Below are 14,698 nucleotides of genomic sequence, written 5' to 3' on the forward strand. Positions count from 1 at the left end.
TGCAGGAAGTCAACACAAACACCAGTGTGTGCAAACTGGTACATTTGTGTGAAATATGCAAACCCAGTGTTGTACAGTGTTGTACTGACTGAGAGGTGGATTGAGCTGCATCTAGTGTCTCATCCCCACCTGGTGGCAGCAGCCTCACACTGGGGGGGGGGCTGAAGGTATGAATCAGCAAAATAGAGAGAGAGAGAGAGAGAGAGAGAGAGAGAGAGAGCGAGAGAGAGAGAGAGAGAAAGAGAGAGAGAGAGAGACTCCATATTCAATTTTGACTTGAGGGACGATATGTTTCCCAAATTCAGCCTGTACGTGCATTTTTTTTATGTACTGCTCTATCTTTTACTGGTGATGTCTTTTATTGTGGGTGTGTGATTTCTCAGCCATCCCTCTATCCATTATGAGAGAGAGAGAGAGAGAGAGAGAGAGAGAGAGAGAGAGAGAGAGAGAGAGAGAGAGAGAGAGAGAGAGAGAGAGAGAGAGAGAGAGAGAGAGAGAGAGAGAGAGGTGGAGAATGTCTTTGTGCAGGTTATCATTTCATTCAGAGAGGCCCAGGTGGAGAAATCTTCACCCAAAACATTGTGATGTTGAACTAGTGCTGAGGTCAGTTTTCAGATTAAACTACTGGGATTGAAAATTAGTATAATACTATACACACATAATGTCATGGAGTGTCAAGATGACCTATATACACACAGACTCAAGGCTCGAATTATCCACTAAGTGTCCTCTACTGAATACTGATTTTGGATAATAAATAAAAACATTTATGTCTTTGATATATTAGTTATGATCGAGAGATGACAGGGAATCTTATGAGAGAGATGTTTAAAAAAACAAGTTGCCTTGATCATCTGTGTCTTCACACATACTCGTCAGATATTATGTTTGTCAACGATCACTAAGCAGAGAACTATTTTGATTAGTGTATATTTATTTATTGCAATTTGCTGTTGCAGAAATAAAATGTTAAAGCACCCAAGGAAAAATCTGATAAATATTCCAGGCAACCTTAGACCTTGTTGACACCTATTTATTGAATATTCACACATACAGAAAACACAGAGCCGCATATTATACTTCAAATCATAATTATAGCAGTAATATGGTCATGAAAGACATATAATTATAACAATCATAGTAATCATAGGGTCTTAAAATAATAGCAGTAACAATGTTCATTTTATACTCGTAAATTTCTCCATAGACATATTTCAGTTTCACTGTAACTAATAATATTAAGTGATGACATTCCACCTCAGATCAAACAGGGTAACAAGAAATAACTTTGGAGTTAAATGAGGTTATAATGCAAGTTACACACACACACTCGTTCACACTCCGTCACACACACACGCACACACACAAACACACGTATGTACATTTGGAGATATAACACCCAGTGTCGCCCAGCGACTGTGTGTAGGTTTACAGTAATTCATAAAAGTTTGACGAGGCTGTATGAGACTTTAAATCTTCCCCGGGTCTGTTTTAATATCACTAAAGTGTGTTTGGCTGGTTTAGAAATGATAACTCTTACAATCACACACTTTGTTAAATGCCAGCACCCTTGTGTGTTCAGTGCAGAAACACACACATCTGTCATTTTTCAATTAAAGAAGTTCACAGTTTCACAGAGAGATTGCGTTAAAAATATTTACCTTGTGTTAAAAATGAACAACAAAAGGGGTGTGTATCATCTCATACTGGACATGTGGACCGAAAATAAACTTTTGCTTGATTATGTCATGTTTGTTTATTTGTCCTGGATTCTGCGGTTGTGTAATTTTGTGATAATGGCTGCACTCGTCTGCATGAACGCTGATCGGGCTGTTTTTGCTGTGTGCGTTTCATAATTATGGCCGGACAAAAGGCTAACCTTGAAAAAAAAACTTCCAATTAAATGTTGCATAAGTGGAAACTTGAATTCAGCCTTGCACCAAAGGCTGTGCGACTTGCTGAAAGCTGCAGTGGCTCAGTTTAGTTCTTCGTTGTATAAGCACACATGCAAATATTGCAGGTCTACAGTGTGCAGCCATTTTAGCAGCTTTGTGGTGCGATCCGTGTGAATCAGCAGAAGAGAAAAAGAGGAATTTAAAAAGGGGAAACCAAACACACCTTGACCTATACCTGACTGTAATGACCCCGTTCATACAGTGGTGTATACACATCCATAGCAAACATGTTGAAATTTGCCCTTTTTATGATAGAAAAAATGTGCAGCAGCATTTGAAGTCAGGCATCACAGATGTTAGGGTTGACTCTGCTGAAGTAATGAATCTAGTTTGTAGCAAAGTTTTCTAAATTATTGGGGTATTGAAGAAGGGGAAAGGCACAGTCACGAAGCTCTAACACATGATAGCACCTTCTGTAAATGCTAGACATGTACTGTAGGTTTCAGGGCCACGATGCTAGAGGAAACTTTTTTTAATGCATCTTTTTAACGGGCAACAGTTCCCTCAGACTGACTCCTGTTAACTTAAAGGTTCAGTGTGTAGAATTTTAGTGACATCTAGTGGTGAAGTTGCATGTTGCAGCTGAACAACCCTTACCTCACCCTCCCCTTCCAAACATGGAAGAGAACCTGTGGTAGCCTTCAGTTGTCATAAAAACTCAAAAGGTATTAAGGAACTAATGTAGAAAAAATGGCGGCCTCCGTAGACAGGACTCGCTCCGGAAGTAAATATAAAGTACTTCAATATTAAGAGTAAAGAAAACAACAATTTGTACAATTTAGATGAAACATACTAGTGAAAACATCACTAGTACTATTTCATATTCAATTTGTGTCAATAGATCCCTTTAATCCAAATCTTACACACTGGACCTTTACTTATTTTAGCCATGCTAATGCTAGCTGTGTGGCAGCAGGGGTCAGGCTGGTCCACCATTTTGGTCAAGTCTCATCTTTAGAACGACTGAATGATCCTTCAACTAAAAACTAAAAACTTTGGAATCCTCAGATTTTGAGTCTGGCGCCATCATGGGGTTTAAAAGTTTGGTTTTTAGTCACATGTCTTGACAACGACTAAATGGACTTATCCTTGACCCTGGACTGTTCCTATGGCGCCACCACCAGGTCATAGCTAACTTGTACAATATTTATGTGATGGACTAAAAAGTATATAGACATTCATGGCAAATTATTCCTGATGACTTTGGTGATCCTCTGAGTTTCCCTCTAGCGCCACCATGAGGTTTACATTTGTGTTTTGGAGTAAAATGTTCTAAAAACTATTCGATGAAATTTGGCAACATATATTCACCTCCTCCTACATCATAAGGATTCATTTTACACACTTGGTTGATCCCATGTATTAGCACAGCAGAATGTCATTGCGAGGCTTAATGTTGATATGCTAGCAATAGCATTAGCATTTAGCTTTAAGTACCACTTTGTCCCAGTACACATCCTCGCTGAGCTGCTAGCATGGTGAGCTAGGAACAGAGTAAACATTATAATGAACCTGCTTTTTATGTTAGCATTAGCATTTAGCTTAAAGTAGGTATTTGGCTGTGCCTGAGTACAGCCCCACTGAGCAGCTAACATGGTTGAGCCAAGATGGTGAACATAGTAAACATTATAATGAACCTGCTATTTATTTGCAAATTGACTGTATGAGCATGTTACCATGTTAGCATTAGCATTTAGCTTACAGTAGGCCTACCACTGTGCCTAGGATCAGCCCCACTGAGCTGCAAGCACGGCGAGCTAGGATGGTGGACATGGCAAACGATATAATGTACCTGCCGTTTATGTTAGCATTAGCATAAAGTAGGCCTAGCGCTGTGCCTAGGATCAGCCCCACTGAGCTGCAAGCTGGGTGAGCTAGGATGGTGAACATGGCAAACGATATAATGTACCTGCCGTTTATGTTAGCATTAGCATAAAGTAGGCCTAGCGCTGTGCCTGGGTTCAGCCCCACTGAGCTGCTAGCATGGCTTCGTCTCAAGAACTTCCATTGTCGCCAGTTGAGGAAACTTTTGCCCAAAAGAGATCACACACAACCCCCCCCCCCCCCCCTTGCTTTTGTAGGACTCACACTGGTTCCAATGGAAACCTGTTCATTATCAGAACAACCTTACAAACTACGTTTTTTTTAAAGCGACAAAAAAATTCTCTCTGTAGTAACTCGACATCGAATAAAGGAACAATCGGGAATTCCCATCGGAAAAAAAAACATCAATAACTTATTGAGCTGTACACCTCTTCGCAATATATCATTTCAATATCAATATTATAAAACTAGCAGGATTCAGTCGCCCGAAGTAAAAAAAAGAACGAAACGCGCTGCTCTAGCACCTCAGTCAAACAGCGTCATCATCTTTATCACGTCAGCGAACACAACGTCCGGCTTCCATGAGACATCAAACCAGAAAGAATCCCTCCCGGACGAAGGCCTCGCTTCCAGAATCGTTTTACACACCAATGTTTTTTATAGTTTTTCTTTACAGACGATACAGATTCACATGAGCTAAGCCACGAAAGAAAAAGCGTCTCATTTACACGGACGAGCGTACGACGGTGACGCGGCTGAGAGTCGGGCTATTGCTCTCGTCCGGGTATCAAATGGCTGCAGCATCGATTGGTGAAGATGACCGATTGCCGAAGATGCTGTGTTTGTACGTGTGTGCTTTTGAAAAGGGGGGGTGTAGAATAAATGCACTGGACTAAAAGTTATTGGTACGACATCATAAACAAACCTCCTCCCTTTAAAGGGGATGCTCAACAATTTAGGAAACGTTCACTTGTACCGCTGTAAAAATAAACGTGAAGCTACAGCAGGCAGGGGCTTAGCTTAGCTTAGCATGAATTTCGGAATTTGAAAATATATACGGTGGGCGAGAGAGCTCAACGCACTGCAAATTCGTTGTCGTTTTCCTAACTTGCACGTGTTTCTTTTGTATTTGCATGCGTTTCCTGAATTGGAGCTCTCCTGGCCACCGTAGAAATGGCTAGATCTGTCCAAAGGTATCTGTCCTTACGTTTGAATAAGTGAACTTTAGCGGTAGAGGCATTTCTGAACTTTGAACATAGTCAGTCCAGCTATTTCCAATCTTAGTGCTAAGCTAATCGTAACTGGCCTGCTAGCTGCAGGTATTTATTTATCGTAGAGATGTGAGAGTTGTATAAACGTTCTCATCTCAAAACATATTAGCATTTTTTAACCCCAAATTTCTCCTTTAACAACATTTTATAATAAATGTACACAAATTATAACATTCCGGATCCATCAGTTTGATTTTTTTTCACCTTCTTCATACATCTGTATCATATTCAAATATAACGTACAGGTGGCACAGCACCGTCCGTCGTGACAGTATTCTGCGGATGATCCGTGTGTCCAAGGTTCAGGCATGATAAAGGCATGGCTCAGTGCTGGATGGGGCCTGTTTCAGAGAGTCACGGGGTCAGTCGGTCAGGGGGCGCGAGGAGGAAGAGGAGGAGGAGGAAGAGGAGGTTGGAATTATAGTTATTGACTGGCAGAGGGACCCCTGGGTAAACAATGGGGGGGTGGCGCCTTTAGCACACGGAGCCATTCGGATCCGCATCCCCGGGGGTGTAGAAATCAGGGATGGGTAGACCAGTGTGCAGTGTGACCTGCGGAGAAACACAAATTTACATGCAAATATATGTGTTAATGAATCTTGGTGACAATGTTCAATATATTTCTCTGCCTGCAGGTGGAGCTGTGGAGCTGTGGAGCTGTTTCCTCAGTGAGTGTTTCAGTCTCGGGGGCAGTTTGCTTTCATCGCCCAGAAACAGTGCTTAATATGAATAAACTGCCTCAGAGCAATATGAAATTCAAAGCTGCTAACTGTTGTTAGGTCTTTGAAGCTTCCTCTTTCAAGGTTTAATCCTCAGAGTCCTTATTTGTAAAACTTGCAAAAGCATTTTTAATGTATAATTACTCTACTTATGCTTCTTTATTGATCTATAAGAGAAAGGCTGTGTTTTTGCTTGCGGCATCAATCAGGGCTCGGAGAGTGTTTTGTACAAAGAGCCAGGGTTCGATATAAAACTGCTCCAGGTTTTTTCCATGTTCATCAGTTATGATAAATTAATCCGGACAGTTATAATTATGGTTTGTGTCACAATGTACAATATAGAAAATACTCTATATATAGTTTTTTTCAAATAATGCAGCAACGTTCTATTCTGCACAACAAAGTAATCTCTCAAAGAAGTTCAGTTTTCTCATAGTTGGGAGAAATACTCAGCCTTCGAACAGATATGTGTGATATCCTTCAGGAATAAACTGGGGCATTTATCAGGCTGAGCACGTCTAACAAAAGATAATAATGAGTGGAATTATGGGATAGATGCTCCACTGCTGCTGCTGCTGCTTTGATTAACACTCTTTTTCTAAATCCGTTGCCTGAAACTTTGTGGAGATGTAGAACTTTATCATTATTCCTTTAGCTTCACAACAGTGTAAGTTTCATCATAATTTTGGGAAATGTATAATATATTTTGTGGGTCAGAAAATGGTCTCATCAGCAGAACGTCACGTTTTTACTCTACTTCAACCTCTTGAAAAGTCCTGGCCTGTCAATGGATCACTTATTTCTGCCATAATGTTCGGTCGGGCCACCACTTAGGTCAGGTCTTATCTTAAGAACGACTGTATATATCTAGCAAGGGGTTAAATGATCAATAGATAAAGAATCTTCCCCTATTCTCTTTGCTCTGCAGAGTTCGGCACTCATCATTCTGTACCTGGACGTTTCGGTTGAGGCTGATTGCCGGGTAGTAGACGCCCTCCAAGCCCTCGAACGCCACAGGACCCTGCTGCTCGTCGTTGATGAGGAAGATGAGGATCCTGCGTGAGAAGTCCAGCAGCATTCCTATCGTAGCTCCTTTACTGATGCCGCCATCCGTCCTGCATCGTCACACAGAAAGAACAGACACTCACATTAAAGAAGAGATATTCTCAGTAGTGCCCTGTGGAATATGTGTAGAAGTCCCCCCCCGCCGCAGCTGCACCGTGTTAGTTTTTGAAATATTGGAATATGAAATATTTTACTTTTTACTCCACTACAACTGGAATTTCTGTTTAGATTAAAAATAAAGATCCTATATTGAAAAAATACATGATAATATTGTGTTTTAGTAATGTCACCTCTCACAAATAACTAAATCTACATCAGTAAATTATTCTGTTCACACACCTGACTTTGTTTTTTTTACCTGTTGGTGTGTGAATTGTTGTGCATGAACCACGAGCGGTTGTTGTCCACGTACATGGCCCAGGCCTTGTCGTCCTTCCCCAGCATCACGTCCTTCAAGACGTCCCCCCGAGCGATCCCGAAGGCCGGGTCGGGGTGGTTGTCGTAGCGGTCGATGGTCATCTCCCAGTAGTGCACGCCGCGCGAGAAGGCGGAGTTACCCATGACCACTCTGTCGTCGTAGCTGTTGCACGACACCGTCAGGTTGTCGTTGGAGAAGATGATGTCCGGGTGAGCGGAGGCTGGGTCAAAGGTGAACCAAGCAACTGTGCACAAGAACAGTTACACACACACACACACACACAGACACACACACACACACTGTGGTTTAGCATCAATACAAATGTCAAACACAGGAACCACAATCACGTTGAATGGACTCGACAATGGTTGCATGGATCTAGAAGTTGGAGGTCAGATGAGGTGAAGTTAGACTGTAAGAGCATCTAAATAAGGAGGAACAAAATGAATGAGAGAAGATGAGATTTACTACCACTATAACGATTATTGTCATATACTTATAACTTAAGATATAACTTAACACTTAACTTAATCTAATTATCTTAATCTTAATGATAATCACACCTGCGTCAGACAGCCTGAAAAGAACTGTTGGCATTTGTTTTAACCTGCTTGGAACAGGGTGGGTGGTGTTTATGAAAACTAATTACATCATTTTTTTCCTTTCTTAATAATTACGCAATTTTTCCTTTACATTAAAGGGCTACTTCACTCAAAACACAAAGAAATGAGTTTGAATCACCTGGTTTTTGTCCCTCATAGTAACAAACCAGCAGGGACACATCTCTCGACAGTGCAGCTCCTGCTCAGTGTTCTAACTTCCTCTCAGACTTCACTCAGCGCTCTCATGGGAGACACTTTCCACTGCAGCAGGAAGCTGCTTCCACAGAGAGGAGCCCCGATAGACGCACTGTTCAGTAAATGCCCACCAGCAAATGTCAAATGGAACATTTCTCAGCTAAAGAGACATATTTCCTGGAAAAGTTGGTGTTGACTAAAATAAGAGGTAACATGAGGACAAATATTGGACTTTATAGAGTTGCCACCAGGTAGCTGGAAACATGATTGGTAACTAATAATTATAATGTTCCAGTTGAAATATACATTTTAAGGGGATAGTTAGTCATTTTTGCGCTGACAGAAATGTGTGGTGTCCACACCTCAGCAAAAGCTTGACACCTACAGAAGCAAGCTGGAAAATATGCTTTATGGTAATTAATCTGAACTGTGTTTAACTGTTCTATGATCTGTGGCAGAACATAACATTCCAAGCAGGTTAAATCAAATGCTAACGATACATTTTGCAAACTGTTTAAAAAATATATATATATATTGCCACAGCTCTTAAATCTTAAATTCTATACAGAGACACATGGGAGGTTGGCAGGCGGGCGTTTGCACTTTATATGGGCTCCACCGGACGGGTCGTTACACCGCTGTCACCGCGTGCAGTAAAGTTTCATTACAGAGCTTTATTTCCCACAGGAAATAAAAGAAAGGCATTTATTAGACGCCGGTATCGGAGGTTTAATAAATGAAGCCCACAGAGCAGCAAACTGCCCACCTGCTGGTTGGAGAGTGAGGACTGCACTGATGGAACGGCCGAGAGCCAGGGGGGGGAGGGGGTCAGAGAGGAAACAGTCAGCAATGAGAGCCGTCCATACCTGTGCCTAGAGACTGAATATCACATGGAGAGTGTCCAGCTGAAATGTGACATGAGGGGGGGAAGAGGGTAGAGGGGGGAGGGAGAAAGAAAAAGAGGGGAGGAGGAGAGCGAAGCGTTGAAGCAGACAGTGAAGAGGGATCGGGGGGGGGGGGGGGGGGTGGGCGGAGGGGGTAAGAAGCAAGTTTCATCAGGGAGGCTGTTTTATCTCAGTAGACAAAAAATAAAACCGAGAGAACAATCCCAAGAAGCAAAATCCTACTGAAAACAAAGCAGGGTTAGACTTGAACAGAGCCAGCAAGGAGGCAGACACGCTCCCGTCTCTGCACTGAGAAATAGAAAACCGAGAGAATCAAAGCACAGTCTGGTCGGGGCGAACAATGTCAGCGCTCTGCACAAACACATCTGAGTGGTTGGATCCCTTTGTACCGGCCCCCCCGACAGCTGCTGGGTGCTGGCGCTGTCAGGTAGGGAGGCTGTCTGGGCCTTTCAGCTCCACTAATGGAGGACAGGCTTCTAGTCAGAGCAGCATTAAACTAATGAGAACACAAACACGCGGCTGGATTATACACAAGCCTGCTGATCGTGGATGTGTCTGGTTTCATAGAAGCAAAAACACACTCTTTCAAAAAACAGAATTTACATCTTGTTGCTGCTTTAGGCTTAAAACCTTGCGTCTGACATTTTGGAAGCTCTTGTTGTTGTTGTTGTTTTTTGTGTTACAGGTAAATTTGATTGCCACGGTGTCCTTAAAATCCCCATAATCTATATGCATGATATTAAATATGACTTTAGTCGACTTCCAGATGATGCAAGGCTTTAATCTGGCAGCAACAACTTATTATTCTTAAGTGAAATACACAAGAAAACTATTCAGATTATAGGTTGATGTGTTTTCTGTAAACAAAGATGGACGACATGTCTCCACTTCCTGACAACTATTCAGAAATGAAGCCAAAATATCCTGGATAGGAACGTCTCCCTAAAAAATTCATCCGCTTTATATCAGAACCTAACAAATTTAAAGCAAACTTGTAAAAACTAGCCTTAAATTACAGAAACCATCTCTGAGATAAATGTATTTGTCCTTTTACTTTTTCCATTTGGTCCATGTCCCATCCACTTACATGGAGGAGACAGGATTAACGGCCACCAGGGGGCGATCAGGACAGTTTGGCTTCACTTTTGGCGCGCTGTCATGTCGTCCATTTTTTATATACAATCTAATGTACAGTCCAACAATCAGGGTTCATCATGTCAGTAATATCCAACATAACATCAACAGAAATGTATCATGCAAAAATAATAATACTTCAATAAAATGACGGCGGTTCATCAACTATATATTAGCAAACGTGGCAGGTTCTGTATATGAGCTGGAAATGACTTCTTATGATGAATATCTGTGGATCACATGACAACACGACCTGCTGGAGAGCTACTGTTTCTGAATGACAGCCATTTGAAATCAGGGAGGATGAGTGACATCTGATTTCATAGCTGCTAGTGAGTGAACTTGACCTTTTTAAAAGCATCCAGTCTTCTTATCTTAACAACTACAGGATGGATTAAGGGTCAGTCCCAGTTCACAGGGTCCGATGGTCTAAAGGTCCCATGTTTACCCATCACACATAATGGGAACCTGACAAACAGGCTCTATATTAACCTAATATTTCATGGATTATAATGAACTTGTAAAAGGAGGTTTCCCCTTTCTGCCTCTCAGTATAATGAGGGAACATAGGACCTAGGGAACATGGTGTCGAGGGAACATGGGATCATGTGCTCACAGATATGTTCTATTGACATGAAATGTTCATTTGAGTTCCTTGGGGATGATTCCTTTTGACTTTAGTGATCCGTCACATTTGTGATTCGGGAGTTAAAGGTCTCAGCAACTACAATTCTTAGATATTAATGATTAAAAATAACTTTGGCTATTAATTCTTTTATCAAGTCAAACGTAGGTAGGTAGGTCAATAGGTCAGTAGGTCAGTAGCTAGAGAAGCTGCTGATCGAGCTGACACCATCTTGCTAGTTTGACGACAAACATTTGAGTTTGGTTTGTGAGTCCAGCTGAGTTCATACTGCGGGAGGAAGAAGCTCTAGAAAGACTTTAGGCTCTTTCTGGATTCTAACGTTACGTGTGAGAACAATTTGTATCTCAAATACTCGCTGCTTTATCCTAGATCAATGATAATAAATGGCTGAGTTCTGCTATGGGTGTATTTTGTTCATATAGGCCACAGTCATGCAGGAGTAGGAGGAGGAGCCGGTGCTTAACGTACTCTCAGACGTCTGCATGATCAGGGTCTTGCTGTACTGTCCCACTCCGCTGGCGTTGAAGGCCTTCACTCTGGCCTTGTACTTGCTGTTGAAATGAAGCCCGTCCACTGTGCAGATGGTCTCCGTCCCCACGTAGACTTCCTGTAAAGACACAGTGATTTCCTGTCAAACCGGCAGATACATTAAGTGCATGATCATGACACGGAACAGACACAGAGTCCTGCTCCCTGGAACCCGGCTTCAGGAGGAATCGGCAGTGAGTGTAACAAATGAAGAGCGTGAGCTGGTACAACCGAGCGTGGGCGAGCCAGCCCACACTGGAGTATAAATAGACGCAGGGACACAACTCGCCGAGCTCAGCGTGGCACTGCGTTGGCGAGCCCCGGTGAGTCAGAGAGGAGAGGAGACGGACAACTTCCCACAACGTTTTTACAAAATTGTTGTTTTGGCAAAAAAGCTCAGCTTCGACTGCAGGAATGAAAAAACGAAAAAAAAATGAAGTGAGTTGAAATTAAAGAGATGCACAGACTGGAGGGCAGATGGCGAAAGGGCAAAAACAACACTTAGACATTTTAAAACACTAAAAACCTGTATTTGGAAACACAATTACAATAAACACAACAACATTTAAGGCTATATAAAATGTGCTTTGTGTTTGCTCTGGGCCATTTCAGCGGTAAATCTCACGCAAACTGCTGCACAATGTCCTCAAGCTGCGACAGAGGCTGGCACCAACTTCCCACCAATTAGCAGCGAGCGGAGACAGTGTGTGGATCTGCTGGCAGCCTGCTCGTCAGTGATCTCCCTCTCATGGAACACTTGTAATTAAGAGCGAGCGGTGAAGGCGCGTTCAGATTTTTTTTTTTGCGGAACACATAATCAACTTAGAGGGTGAAATTGAGATTGCAACCAGCTGCCGTCAGCTCGCAGCAAACTAACTCAGGGGCCACGGTCTGTTTTTCCTAAATTAAAACCCAGGATGCCCCAACAAGCAGCTGCTGGCCCCTCCTCACATTGCACCGCGAGGGTGGAGCTGATGCTCAGAGTCCTGCACCAGCAACTGCAGCCACTTTTCAGCCTCGTCACAAACCACCAGAGTCGACCGGGTCGTCTGTTTACAGTTTTAAAGCGGATCTCAATCAGCTTCCTACACTTTAGACCCCTTCACACAGACATCCCACTATATGTCCTTTAACACGACCCCTCGTTAACTCATGTTTGCTTGTTTACACTGACCCACACAAAGCAGATATAATGTCGTACAAGTGTGTGGGTAGTGAATATTGAATGTTGTTTTCAGGAGCTTTAGGGATAAGTGAGTCCACTCACAAATGCATTTTGGTACATAAGAGCTATGATATATGTTTTCAACCTGTATTTACAAACAGTGGATGTTGCACTTTTGTCATTTTGTGGTGAACTGACCCTTTAACTGGATAGAAATGTGGTTTGTGAAGGTTTATGCAAAACAAACTCAGATCCTTCCTTCCCAGTTGCTGGGCTTGAAACTTTAACACTGAAGAATGTTTCCTCTTAAAGTATATTTTCTGCTTCAAGAGTGAGAATAAGGGAAACTCCAGATGTGTCTCTCTCTTCGTTTAGTCTCTCTCGTTACATGGATAAACATCTCATCTGGTTTGCTTACCCGTTATTAGAAATAAAAGATGATTAAAAAAAAGAGGAGCCACTTCTCGCTTGCTACGGGGGAAGCTGCTCTTTACCGGTTTAGAGTTCAGACACAGATATCCTTCCTCATTGTACTGAGGGAATTGTTCAGGAGGTCTAAGTTGTCCTGGATAACAAAAGCCGGGGGCTCAGTGCACACAAAGCCGGGGAGGGTCTGATGAGGATCGATTACACGGGGAACCTCTGTGAGGGTACGAGCGCCGCTTTGATCCCAGATCCCACTTCCTGTGGGATCATCCCGACCAACAGCTGCACGACAGGTCCTTCCTCCCGACCGTGTGTCACTCAGCGCCTCACTTCCCCAGAGTCACGTGACCACGTCACTCCGAGCTGAGCTGGTGTCCTCCCTGGCACCAAGTGAACGGGTCTTTGTTGAGATAGAGGTGCTGGAGGGTTCTAGAGGTGAATTATGACTCTAACTGGTCCTGTTACTTCACTTTGTGTTTTCTAATCCTAAATGTAGATCTAAGAAAAGTTCCCCTTTCTTAAAGGAAAAGTCGTGGTGACATCAATTCAAGTTGAAGAATGACGCCCAGCATGTGGGGACAGAGGGACAGAGGGACACAGGGACAGAGGGACACCTACCCTGAAGGGACCCCCGTTCCCGTCGTCCAGCTCCAGGATGTATCCGTCCACGGTGATGGTGGAGAGCGGCGGCTGCTTCCATGACAGCGTGGCACTGTTGTTCTGCGTGCAGCATTCCTCGAGCTGGAGCATCGGAGCAGCTGGGACTGGGGGGGGGACCAGGTTAGAGCCCAGTGAGGTATGGACGAACACACACACAATCACACACACACACACACACACACAAGCAGACTCTGCATTGCACAAAGTACTGTTGGATATTTACAGTTTATTTCCCCCCAAATACTCAGTATATCGATATAAAACTGCTACAAAAAACACAAACGCAGACCAATATATATGCAAAACTCTGTAACAGCATGAAGTACACCTCCTGACATCAATTGAGAATCAACTCTTATGTTTACCAGTAAAATAAGATGTGATTTTAAAGAGTTCATATGTGCAAAGAACAGGTTGTTTTTAAATGGCCACTGTAAACCCAGGGGCCTGGTGGCACAGATAGAGGAGGACACTTAGGTGAGGGAGAAAGAACATTAGTGTCCAGAATAGATTTCAGGAGGACACATGCAGAAACATCAAAGTAAACATTAAAAAGTTTATCAATATCTTTAGTAAGTTGAAGTAAACCAAAGCTTCAGGATTGTGAACGCTGCAGTGATATTATAATGAAAGAGAACATCTGCTTCACTCCACTGCAGGAATATAATGTCTCGCTCAAAAACGCTCGGGGAACATTAGTTCCAAAGGGGACTTGAACTTTCCTCCTGTTCTGTACCTGCCTCCTCTTTCCCTCTTTCCCTCTCTCTCTCTCAGACACCCTTCACATGTCTCCACCCGTTCATCTCCCCCTCTCTCTCTCTCTCACCTTTCAGCTGCACAAAGTCCAGCTGGTGGATCGTCTGCAGGAGCGGCCCGCTGTCCAGGGTGAGGTCAAAGTCGCTGTTCATCCTCGGGGTGAGGGTTCCCTTCCCCCACTGACTCTCCGTCATGTGGACCCTCCGGATCAGAGCGTCCGAGATCTGAGAGCAGCCGTAAACTCTGTTACTCGCCCATGACCAGGTATCATCTCTTAAACAACAGCCTCCGATGGAGCATCAAGTTTAGAACCCTAACCCTAACATGTGAAATTTGTCCCCAGACAGGAAAATATTTAAATATATAAAAACAGTAATCTCTAGTTAAGGTTTAAATAGAGCAGTTTTTCTTCCTTCTAGGGATTTTTGT

The 14,698-nt window shown here is 43.0% G+C and overlaps 1 protein-coding gene across 11 annotated transcripts in view; it reads right to left on the reverse strand.

Moving 5' to 3' along the window:
* Positions 1-4,029: 4,029 nt before the first annotated feature.
* trim9 (tripartite motif containing 9) overlaps positions 4,030-14,698 on the reverse strand; it is a 33,272-nt gene continuing 22,603 nt past the window's right edge. For 2 of the 11 annotated variants that reach the window (XM_053434539.1, XM_053434538.1), the window contains 6 exons: positions 14,333-14,493; positions 13,472-13,622; positions 11,203-11,341; positions 7,247-7,496; positions 6,722-6,884; positions 4,030-5,602 (listed from right to left, as the gene is read on the reverse strand). In XM_053434539.1, the coding sequence (XP_053290514.1) occupies positions 5,525-5,602; positions 6,722-6,884; positions 7,247-7,496; positions 11,203-11,341; positions 13,472-13,622; positions 14,333-14,493 (942 nt within the window). In that variant the 3' untranslated portion in view covers positions 4,030-5,524. Of the gene's footprint in view, positions 5,603-6,721; positions 6,885-7,192; positions 7,508-8,915; positions 8,955-11,177; positions 11,342-13,471; positions 13,623-14,332; positions 14,494-14,698 lie in introns of all 11 variants that reach the window. The other 9 variants (XM_053434536.1, XM_053434535.1, XM_053434542.1 and 6 more) reach the window with 7 other exon arrangements.

Source organism: Pleuronectes platessa, chromosome 11, assembly GCF_947347685.1.
Source record: "Pleuronectes platessa chromosome 11, fPlePla1.1, whole genome shotgun sequence".
NCBI lineage: Eukaryota > Metazoa > Chordata > Actinopteri > Pleuronectiformes > Pleuronectidae > Pleuronectes > Pleuronectes platessa.